Source organism: Maniola jurtina, chromosome 6, assembly GCF_905333055.1.
Source record: "Maniola jurtina chromosome 6, ilManJurt1.1, whole genome shotgun sequence".
Lineage (NCBI taxonomy): Eukaryota > Metazoa > Arthropoda > Insecta > Lepidoptera > Nymphalidae > Maniola > Maniola jurtina.
The window spans coordinates 2,049,204-2,061,744 of NC_060034.1; the positions used below are offsets into that span (position 1 = coordinate 2,049,204).

The window sequence follows — 12,541 nt, forward strand, 5'->3', positions numbered from 1 at the left end:
TTTTGAGAGAAGATATATGCTCAGTAGTTGTTCGGGTTTGGTTCAGATGATTATAAAGAAATAGAAGTAAGTTTAAGTTGTTATCAAGAAAGATGGCATGCCTTCGCTCCACTCCACTCGAGTGGTGTGCGTTGCGCCTTAGATCCGTCTCCGTCGCGCCGCGCAGCCTCTCTCTTTTGTTATTGTTTCAGGCTTGTTTTGTAATTTAACGCTAAATAAACGTCTCTTAACAGCACTTTAAAGTCTATTAGTTTGTTTTCAATTAGTACAATTAGTGAAACACTTAAAAAGTCATAAAGGACTTTAGTTTCAGAAGTTTTTATACTTACTTTCTTTTTTAGATCTCCTTTTTGCTGTTTTAATAGCAAAAAGTATTTACATAAATTTAACACCGGGCTAAAGAGGGGCGATACATTTTAATTGGCTTTTACAAATTAACTTTTTTTATCAAAACAATAACTACTCAACAGATTTCAATGAAAGTTGGCGTAAAACTAACATAATAAACAAAGAGCCCGGGGGGACCAGACCTTCGTTATTTTATAAAAGCTGAGATTATATAGAGAAGCTTATCTCTGCCCATCGTCCCCAACACAGGGAGGAACGATCAGCGACTATGAAGTTTGGATCACAATATAAAGTCAATTTTTTTTTCGGAATACGATTAGAAATCACTTCATGCCTTACCAGATACAGACAGTATCGTGGCAACTTCCTGCTAGATACCCTTAAAGTTTAATAAATTGTTGATAAAGCTTAAGTTCAAACAAACTTTCAGCTTTTATAAAGTAAGGAAGGTCTGGTCGTCCCTGGCTCTTAGTCCATAATATTATGGTATATTTGCTGTGTGTGACGTGTTTTAAGAGTATATAATACTGAATTCAAATGTTAGTTTCTAAGATACCAGTAGTTAGAAAGTTACAAAAACTTTATTTTATTTGGATCACGCGATGGTTATTCTGAGGATGCACAGGATCGCGACGCACGCGTTGATCCCGCCTACTTCACATAAAAAAATTCTGCTTTAGCTTTCTTTATTATTAAGATACAAGTTAACCTTTGACTGCTATCTCACCTGGTGGTAAGTGATGATGCAGTCTAAGATAGAAGCGGGCTAACCTGGAACAGCGTATGGCAGTTTTCTTTTGGTTTCTTTAAGGCATCGTACCGAAACGCTAAATTCCTTGGCGGCACGGTTTTGCCGGTAGGGTGGTAACTAGCCACCGAAGCCTTCCATCAAACCAGACCAAAGATTTAGAAATCACAAAATTCCAAATCCCCGCCGGAATTGAACCAAGGACCTCCCACTATTAAGACCACAGCGCTCACCACTGAGACAAGGAGGTCGTCTGCTTTGCCGCAAGTAAGTAAACACAAGTGTAAATTAAAAATCTTTCAACACCCCCGACAAATCATTTTCAAATAAATAATTATGTATATCTAGGCAACGTCCATCTTGACAACTTGACATTTGTCAATTGACACTTGAATATTATGAACCTAAGGGTTATCTAACCTTCTTTTCTACAAGAAAACTAGAAAATAGCTGATAACTTTTAAACGGCTGAACCAATTTTTTTGGATTATAGCTAAGAACACTCTCGATCAAGCCACCTTTCAAACAAAAAAAGTAAATTAAAATTGGTTCATTCGTTTAGGCGCTACGATGCCACAGACAGATACACAGATACACAGATACACAGATACACAGACACACAGACACACAGACACACAGATACACAGATACACACGTCAAACTTATAACACCCCTCTTTTTGGGTCGGGGGTTAAAAATTACGATTCAAAAGTCAAAAGCTTTCATTAGCTTTTGAGTGCGCAAACCAAACCATTACGAATTTCCACTTAGTTACAATACTTCCCATTAGTTACACCCTCTTAGCGAGGGTCTCGATCCCCATGACTGTACTCCTCGACGATGCGATATGCATGAACCATTATAAGCTCGGTTAGCCACGATTTTAACGGTAATAAACTACGTAATATGGGTTATGCATAGGTACTTCAATTTTACGAAGTACATACTTGTTTTGTTTTAAATATTCTCATTTAGCTGTTGAAATGATCAAAGGGAAACATAATAACTTTTTTTTTAAACAGTGAGCCCTCTTTTCTGAAATAAAAATATGCTCCATATTTTACAAGCGTGAATTACTTGATTATAATTTTAGGATCGTCGTGTTTTCTTTTGTGTAGTCTATAATATTAAAGTAAATTATAATTAAATACTTGTGATAAATGAAAAACTAAAAGCCTTTGAATTGTTAATAAATGTAGGAAAAAAAACATTATTCTCTATCTAATAAGCCAATATTATTTGAAAATGTCATACGAAAGATCCTAAGAACTAAGTATAATATTAGTTGCCTATAGGCACTTCACACAAGCGAATAGGTAATTGGATGTTATTAAATGCAACGAGGTAGGTAAATTACAGTTTTAATTGAGTGCTTAAAATTGAAAATCTCTTCATTCGTGCGCATATTAAGGACTAAAATAACGGTCGGAGCACGCGACGCGCATACCGCGACTTGTGTGGTACATACTAGTAGCGGCAGCGATTTCTAGAAAAAATCCATAATATCCATAACCCATTATATCCATAATTCCATAATAATACTATAAATGCGAAAGTGTGTCTGTCTGTCTGTCTGTGTGTGTATCTGTCTGTCTGTCTGTCTGTGTGTTTGTCTGTCTGTCTGTCTGCTACCTTTTCACGGCCCTTGCCTCTGGTGCCATTAAATATCGTGGGTGTGCAGGTTTAGTTTAGCGCCTGCATCGCATTTCGTATCTCGCATTCATAGCGCGTAGGTGTGGCAGAGGCTTAACGTTTGCATGTTTTATACATTTATTTACTATCAAAGACAAGACGGATTTATGTCCATAAATCACATAAAACCATTTGGAATTAAAATTTTATTTTGAACTAAAATTTCTGATCTGTTATCGTATTGCTTACATCTGATACCACCTGATACTGCACTTATCGTTAAAATAAACTTATGAGTTTTTACGACGTCTAGTGATTTAATTCACTTTTACTTTCATTGTCGTTTAGGGTTTGGTATACCACACATTGGTATACCATATAACATTGATCAAAATATAAATTGATATTTTCTAACTTGAACAACTTTAGTGATTTAGATAAGTAACCATTTAAGATCCCTTTCCGCTACTGCTTATGTTTTAACGTAAATGATTTATATGCAAAGTAATATCGCATTAAAATTGTCCCCAACAGAGTCAGGCCCCGCCCACGGAAAATGCCTTATATCCTTTATACTCCGCGGTTATTTATTGCTTTTTTAGGCATTTTAGCCGCTTTGTGTCTTTGAGTTTGCTCACTTGGGTTCTAAAAATCCTTTTTCTGTGCACCCTTGTTGTTGCGATCATCTGTACTATGTAGATTTTAAAAAAACCCTAAATATCTTTTGGAAAAGTCAAAGGTAAGAGAATACGAACAAAACATTTTTTGTGCAGTCTACGCATATTGTAAAGGGTGGCACTACCGCTTATCCGATTTGAATCTTATAGGTATTATGCTAATTAGATACTTTAAAAATCATACTTTTATCGCGATTGCATATAGCTGACTGACGGCATGTGAACATATACCTACTAGCTAGCAAGAACTTTGCACTAATGAAATACTACCTAAACTTAATCTAATCCCAATTACCATTTGCCTTATACTATTACTTTTAGTGATTTAGTATTTTTGAAACCCGCAATAGTGTACAAACCTCGGGGTCAATGCCTCGGGTTTGACATGGCACCTAAATATGTAACGTTTGTTGACCTCTAGCGTCAGTCAGATGTTTTATTTGCCATACATTGCGAACTTTTAAAAAATGCAGGTTGTTTGTTTTTTTTTCGTTTTTTTTTTGTGGTATCTTATCAGTAATTTTTTCATCTGCCTTCATTTAGCTAGCGTTCTTATTACATCCTGTATAAATCCGGCGTTATTTTAGTTTGAAATCCAAGTGACGGCATGTGGCCTGATATATTATAGTTACACCAGCAAACAATACTTTCCACGCAATGCTAGAAGCAAAACTGTAATAACTTCTCCACAGAAAGGCTTAGTCCGTAGTTCGCAATAAACACGAGACATCGCTTTTATACGGTTATTATAAAACCCGGTCTCCCACGATCTTTTATTACTTTCATTATGTTACTTGTAAAAATGTTTCATAAAAGTTTCATATTGCGAAAAATAATAAAGTATTTTACAGCAGTTACACGTGCTGTGATATTTTTCGTAATTTAATTACTTTTTACAATTAGTAATTAAAATAATAAAGTAACATTTATTAAAGCCTTTTTTTGTTAACAGAGCAAATTTTCTTAAGATACCCGATGTTCTGGGAAAGATGTCGGGTTATGTAAGTTTTCTACGAGTACATACTGAAACCCTCTCGGTTGCCACCCTCAGCACATATTGGGAGGCTCCGAGATCAATGCTCCCTTGCACGATGTCAATAGAGAACATCACAAAAGTCTAGATTCAGATTTAATATATAAAAACCGGCCAAGTGTGAGTCAGACTCACGCACTGAGGGTTCCGTACTCAGGTATTTTTTCCAACATTTTGCACGATAAATCAAAAACTATTATATATAAAAATAAATAAAAATCTGTTTTAGGATGTACAGGTAAAGCTTTTTCATAATATTACACCCCACTTGGTATAGTTATCTTATTTTAAAAATTGAAGCACATTTTTTTTTGTAATGATGTAACCACAAATTCGCGGTTTTCATCTTTATTCCTGTACTTGTGCTATAAGACCTACCTATCTACCAAATTTCATGATTCTAGGTCAACGGGAAGTACCCTATAAGTTTCTTGACAGACAGACAGACAGCCAGACAACAAAGTGATCCTTTAAAAGTTTAGTTTTTCCTTTTGAGCTACGGAACCCTAAAAATGGGTACTATTGTACACTTTTTGACTGACAATATTGTTGAATTTGTAAGATTTATCTAACGATGATAATTAATTACGTAAAGGAGACCGACCATCTCCCATACATTGTTGGGTCCAGGATTTGATGAAGCGTTACAAGTTCCAAATTAATGTTATTTGTTAGATAAAAATATCAACTTTAGACTGTATTTGTTTCAGTTTGATTGACAATTGCATATTAAAGATACATAGGTTCGAATCTATGATGAGGTTATGTTAGAGAATGTGTTATTTGAACAATACTTTTTGTAATTATTAATAAAATAAATATCAGATGACTAATAGTTAACTCTTTAGATAGATAGGTTTGAATTAAGTACATAATTCATGCACAGAACCAATAAGTAATAGGTAGTTATTCCAAGCCAATAATAGTAGGTAGGTTTATGGTTCCAAGGTAAAGAAAATAGGTTAGTTAAAAATAAACAACAGTTTTTTATGTAATCACGCTTTTTAATGATTCGTAATTATGCATACATTAATCATTCATCTTCATACACAACTAGAATGGAATCTAGGAAGTGTGCAGGGGGTGAAATATATTCTTGGTACCTAGCCCAACTCAAATACCATACGATCGACATTATATGTGCGCAACAACCCACTGTACGCCTTCCTACTATGCAATTACAATAATATTGTAGTAATGCTTGCCTTCCAGAAAGAGAGCTGTCCACCAATATATAAACAAAATATGTTTTTCTACTAATGTGGCGAGAGTGTATTCTACCTCTTAGTAACCAAGTACTGTTTGACAGGGACAGCTCTCTTAAAAAGTCATTATCAACCTCCCTCCACACTTCTATTACATAGGAGCCATCTGCCCTTACATGTTCGCCGTAATAAGAACGGGCTTGTTTAATTTGGTAAGTTCCTAAGGAAACTAATATTAGTTCACTATATGTAAGCCGGGGAAAATCTGTTAAAACATTTATGCTGTTTACTGGTGTTGCTCTAAATTCTAGTCGCCTTCTGTTTAAATTATTTTCCACAACATAGTTCGCCAATCTATTTTCCCTGTACATGTTTTCATTTATTATCTGAAGAATTTCCCCGGCATCATCCCGGTTGGTTATAACAGGATGAAACGCATTTATAAGAGCGGCAGCCACCTTAACATCTTGCATCAAATGACTAGATGCTACATTAAAATAATCTTGTCTTAGAAGTTTAAAATCTCGTTTAAATCTACCGTTAACTACTTCTACAACCCAACGACAAATGGTGACTGCCCTTGATTTATTTGCTTCTATTGTCGACAGCTGTGTTTCACCCTGCTGTAACGAAGCGGGTACATATGTGCGATAGCCACACGAATTAAGTAAGGGCAAGGCATCCCGAAATCCTCTATCTAGGATAAATGCGTCACCGGGCTGAAAATATTCTCTCATTGTGGAGCCATCTTTAAATTCTTCTTTCATTATGTCAGAATCGGACATTGTAGCGGGATATGGACCTAAAACATCTATTATATAGCCATCGGTACAAACAATTAAAAATGGTTTAACCAAATTCCTGTATTTATGTAAACTATATGTATCTTTTTGGTACATATAATTCGAGCTTTTTTGTATATATATATATGTGCCATCAAAAATGACTACTGGCTTGCTTTCATTATTTTCACTTCCAAACAAACCACTTGGTATCATCAATGTTCTGTCAATCAACTGTTGCCTGTTAATATGATTTAGGCCTAAATGATGTGGAACATAATTCTCAATCAAATATGCTCTTGCTTTTTTCATTAAGCGTGATAATGTTGTCCGTGGTATCTGGAGTAAAGTTGCCAATCTGTCATCTGGGTCTCCAGTACGCAGTTTCATAAGATAAGCTGCTAGAGCTGTTACACCTTTAGACATTCGTACCAATGTTGGTGATTCATTTAATAATTGGTTAAATTGGACTTTTGTTAATCCAATCCAATAATAAAAGATGTGGTCTTCAATGGAATCTATATCCTCAAAGTTCAAAGCTGCAGAACTTGATGTTTTTAAAGCCAACATATCTTGAATATGCCTTGCTGAGAAACTATTTATAAAATTATTTGTTATTCCTATTAAAACATCCCATGATTCTACACCATACAAATGATAATCACACAGGCGATTATTGGCTGGTATATACAGCTTGTGCATATTAAGAAGATTTTTTCTTAATGAATCTGGAATTCTGTGCCTTTCACTCCTCCTACAGCCTTCAATAAAACATCTTCTCTCTGTTTCAATGGCTCTAATATAATCAGGCAAAATAATAGCCTCACTAATATTCGAAGGTTGTTGGATGACTTCTTCCGTTGTTGAAGTAGATGCTTCAGGCACTGGCAAAGCAGAAACCAACACATCCGATGTTGATGTTGATGGTTGTGACATAAAGTGGCGAGCTGCTCTGTCTGCTCTCACCCAACAAGAGTGACATATTTCACTTTGAGCTCCAATCTGAAAATGAAATGAAAAAGGAGATTGGCATACTTATAAAAATTATAGTAGCTTCTCAATATATTTCTAATAACTAATTTTGACCTCCCTGGTGCAGTTGTGAGCGCTGTGGTCTTAGAACAAGAGGTCTCGGGTTCAATTCCCGGCAGAGTCAATTTGGGGATTTATAATTTCTGAATCGTCTCTGGTCTGGTGGGAGGCTGGCTTTGGCTAGTTACCACCCTACCGTCAAAGATGTGCCCCGCCAAGCGATTTAGCATACCCGCACGGTAGCGTGTAGAAACCAATTACAGGTATGGTTTGAATGTTCACTGCTATACCCATTCCAAGTTAGCCCGTTACCATCTTACACTTCATCTTCACTTACCATCAGGTGAGATTGCAGTCAAGGTCTAACTTGTCATCGAATAAAAAGAACAACTTTTGTACAATAAAATATCAACCTTCACAGACAATGTACCTTTTGACATAAGCAATTAATTCAATTCAAAATGGAGGTCATAAACTAGTTGAATCATCACACATTGACATCATTTGTGCAGAATAGGGAATCCTTTGTGGGATTGATTTTACAACAATATGATCACAAAGTAAGTTTTACATCTACAATTGCACAAGTTTAAACGAAGTATGAAAAAACTTCTATAAAGGCAAAAGTGGCTTTGCAAGCTTCACATTTCATCATAAGCACCTGTAAGCTAGTCCTTTGCAAGAAAAAAAATTTTTAATTGAAAACTTGAGTTTGAGTGTTAAGATACCAATGTGGTTGATGTATAAGTATTAATATGTGAATACTTACAGTCCTGGGTAGAATCCATTCACTAATAACATTATATATCCTCTCTTCCCGTTCGGATATAGTTCGTAGCCGATGGGATCGTGCATTCCGCAGTAGAGAACGACCACAGTGGACACACACATGGACATGACCACGCGGAGCATGCATCACGTCACTAGGTCCACATAGGAGTAGAGTATCAACAGCCAAATCCCAACAAGCTTGGCATAGATGATGATCACGTTCTACCTAAAATATATTTAAAGTAGGTATGTTTAAGGAATACACCATGTAAGAGGCTAGTCTAATTTACTTTTGTGTCTGTCTTTAGTATTTTTTATACTGTTAAAGAATAGTGTAGTGTATTGAATATTAGTATTGAATATGATGCCTTAACATGGGTAGCTTAAGTATGTCACGCTCTCTTTAAAACATTTCTGTGGTGGTGTCGTGTGATGCGGGTTGTTACGTTCCCTCTAATATGGTTGAGCGAAGCAATGGCTGGGTCTTGTCATGCTCGTGAACGGGTGGCATCGACGGGAATGGGGCTGCTTTCTGTCTGCCCATCTTGAAATGCATCAAATTGTAAGCTGTAGGCATTTTTTGGAATTTCTTCTCATTGCGGAAACACTGTATACATTGTAGACCTAGAATTCTATTGTAAATTGAATTGAATTGTAAATGTTATATTGAAAAAGAGCAACCGCCGAGTTTCTTGCTGGTTCTTCTCGGCAGGAAGGGCATTCCGAACCAGTGGTAGATTCACTCGACTATTCAAAAGTGCTTGTAAAAGTCTATTTGAATAAAAAATTATTCTATTCTATTCTATCATAAGCGGTAAACTGTAGGTATTATTCATGTACTTACCCTTAGTGGAGCAACCCATTCACGTACAATGGATAAGACGGATTCTTCATTTAAAGGACGTCTTCCCGTTATATTGCAACGAGCTGTTGCAATACCACAATTAATGCAGTTCTCCATTACGATAGGCGAAATCGAGGTCCGAATTAGCAAGCCGTGGTCAATCAAAGAAGCAAATACAAAGTCCGTGTTCGCGCCGAGGTAGTTCGTGAAGGCAAGATTCGTCAGGTTCCGTGAAACAGTCCAAGTCGTTGAAAAAATCACCGAAAATACGAATATCGCACCAAAACACATTCCCTTGCGCGTAAACACAGAGCGAATGGCAGTTGACAATCGTTTACAGTTGTCACATTGACATTTTTACCATAGACTAAGCCATTCCATTTTACGGAATGCATGATCCCAACAAAAAACACAAACATTTCCAAAAAAATTTTTCTATATTTAGCAACTGTAAATTAAAATTATTTTTAGTGATTTTGATTGAGCATAAAATAAATGATTTTTGCCAATTTTTATTTCCCGTGTAACATATTGGGCCCAAAGTGGTCGATCTCCTTTAAGAATTTCTCCGGAAAACATTGGAAGCAAGCCTGCGAGAAGAGTTTTCTATAATGTTTCAAAGGTGTGTGAAATTTGCAAGTCCACTCTTGGCCAGCGTGGTGGACTTTGGCCTAAACCCTGCTCCTGAGTAATTGATTGATGGTGATTATTCTAGTTTGTATACTGACATAATTGTACAAAATTTCAACTTTTACATTAGAGTGGGCTAATTCATGAAAATACTGCAAACAAGCCGAGTCTATTAAATGCCGAGAAATATGATTTCCGGGTCCCGGAGCGCACATAAAGAAAACTTTAAGGCGCTATTAGACGCTACATTATTTGCGCGCCGCCAGCGGGATTCCGATTTACGGACATAACGCTTTAAGCGTACACGACCCATTTTAATAGTCCCTACAATCTTGTCTTTTTTGCAAACTTTATAACATTATTTTGGGAATTTTGTCTTAAAAATTAAAAAAAAATGTACGGAAAAAAGAACTCTTAGGCGCGGTCGCTATTTGATTAAAAGTTTGAAGTAACAAGTGCTTACAATAATTAATAGACACGCGCGTATTTTTTTTATTCAGATACATGTTATCTTTTGATTGCAATCTCTGGGAACCGAACCACTAATAATTTAACGGGACTCCCTCATTGGCTTGCCTGCGGTCTGTTGCATTTGAACCCACTGTTGAAAATGCTCTTTAAATGTTAGTTCATGCAACAAACTATTTGCACCGCTAATAAAAGAGCTCAACAAAAACAAACATAGTAAGTATCAGAGGTCGGGAAAGTATGGTTTCCGGTCCCGGGGCTCGCATAAAGAAAACTTTAAGGCCCTATTACACGTCACGTATTTGCGCGCCGCCGGCGAGACTCTTATTTACTGGCGGACCGCTTTACGCGTTCATATACTAAGCCTCTACTTGAGTTTAAAGTGCAGATAATTTTCCAGTAAGATCGATAATCTGTTTATCTATCTGATAGCTGATTTTCGCGACTTCCTCCTCGTGGATTTAGGTTTTTCATTTTTGATTTTTCAGAATAAAAAAACAGCCTTTGTTACTTTCCAGGTCTTGAACTCTATCCATGTAAAAATCTGAACATCCCGATATGTCCTGATAATTTGAGCTGTGCGTTGGTAAACCAGTCAGACAGCCTGTTTTTCAGTCAGACAGTCTTGTATATTTAGATAAATGATGTGATAAATCGTAATCACCTCTGATTGGTTAACGCTCACTCACTATCGGCTACAATTCAGCCAATCACACCAATTCCGATATATAATGATTATGATTAAAATAAAAAAATAAACAAAAAAATACATACTTATAAACATAATATTTATTTAACAACAATTTATTTACAATAAAAAAACTCCTTAAATCTAGAACACCGAAAAGGAAAAAAACACAGTAAGTAATTGTAGATATCCGATGGAGCGCTTTGAAACCTGTGTTACGGGCACAATTCTGTTGTAATAATTGATGCTGGTTCTTCAGAATCGGCCTACAGATTGCTTTATTGAACACCTCTCTCACTGTCAAAACGTACCCTAAAGCTAGTTTATCTTGCCATATTAACTTTGCCAACGCTTGCTGTTAAACGTTAGTAAGACTCGTGAACGAGTATAAACAAGCACCTAGCCTTGCGTGGAAACTGTTCACATAACTCTACGTAAACAGTGAAATTATTAACATTATTTAATTAAGCGCCGTCCGCAGTTAAAATATGTAGGAACATTTTCCCCTGTCCCCTGTAACTAGATAAACACATTAAATCTAAATATTTCACTCCCGAGCGAAACTCGCTTCCTTCAGGAAGTTTGGTTAATTTTAATTAAGAAACGGAAGTGCTGTAGAGATGTTATTTAGTGGTTTGAGCGGTTTTACTAAGGACTTGCAGGTTTGATTTTCGTGTGTGTCTATTCTAGATATTTTTGTAATTTATCGTTACTTCAATCAGCTTGCGTCCACTGCTCCAACAAGTGAAGGTTACTGCAATAACTAGAGCTGATAACTTTCAAACGGCTGAACGATTTTCTTGGATTATAGCTAAGAACACTCTCGATCAAACCACCTTTCAAACAAAAATAAATTAAATAAAATCGGTTCAGTAATTAAGGAACTACGAAGCCACAGACAGATACACGTCAAACTTATAACACCCCCCTTTTTAGGTCGGGGGTTAAAAGCGCTCTTTTTGAAAGCATGTCGACAAAATCGGCTCTATTTTTTTTGGTAGAGTAATCACTCAGCGGGCTGATTTGCTAACTCCATGTTCAACGCTGAACAATAGCCACCAAACTCTAATTTGTCATTTATTTTAATCCATTGAAGAATTTCTACGAAAGCTTATTTTAATAGTACTCATTAAAGCAGCAACGTAGAACCAACCAATGTCAAATGAGCTCGGTAGCTATCGTTCAGATAGTAATCAAAGGCTAACTTATCGAATAAAACAAGTGTTAGTTTTAGCAGATAACGTGTAGAAAGATTCTTGTGTAGAAATATAACATAGTACATATTATGACATAGATGGTTTACGAGCCTTCTCAGTCTACCATCAACAGAATCCAGAGAATTTTCATCAGTTTCAAAATTACGAAGCAATTTTTTATAGAACATAAGTACTAACATTCCTCTTTTCCCCTCCAACGAAGCGTAAAGCTTGAGCTAAGAGAAGGTACGCCAATTATAGTGCAACAGGTGAGGTTTGAACTGGCTGTAGATCTTTCCGATTTCAGTCCACTTTAACCGTTGAGCTATTAATTCTACGCCTAGGATAATTATTACGCTCTAAGATCACGCCTAAATAAAATATTTTGGAAGTAAGTACTTCCTACAAACAAGTAAATGTAGTTGCAGATTATTTCAATCACCCTTCAACAGATGAGTTATAAATCTTATATTTTTTCTTCTTTACT

At 36.2% G+C, this 12,541-nt stretch overlaps 2 protein-coding genes across 3 annotated transcripts in view; both read right to left on the minus strand.

Annotated features, from left to right (window-relative positions):
- Positions 1-12,541, minus strand: part of LOC123865971 — a 124,044-nt gene that overhangs the window by 58,755 nt on the left and 52,748 nt on the right. The window lies entirely within an intron of this gene.
- On the minus strand, positions 5,229-9,363 carry LOC123865968. Of its 2 annotated transcripts, none has more exons than XM_045907223.1 (3): positions 9,073-9,363; positions 8,227-8,454; positions 5,229-7,427 (listed from the first exon to the last, which is right to left on the minus strand). In XM_045907223.1, the coding sequence occupies exons 1-3, from the start codon at positions 9,361-9,363 to the stop codon at positions 5,472-5,474; spliced, it is 2,475 nt and encodes an 824-aa protein (XP_045763179.1). In that variant the 3' UTR covers positions 5,229-5,471. The 2 variants fall into 2 exon arrangements, with proteins under 2 accessions (XP_045763179.1, XP_045763180.1); XM_045907224.1 differs by having other exon boundaries at positions 8,227-8,772; positions 9,073-9,259.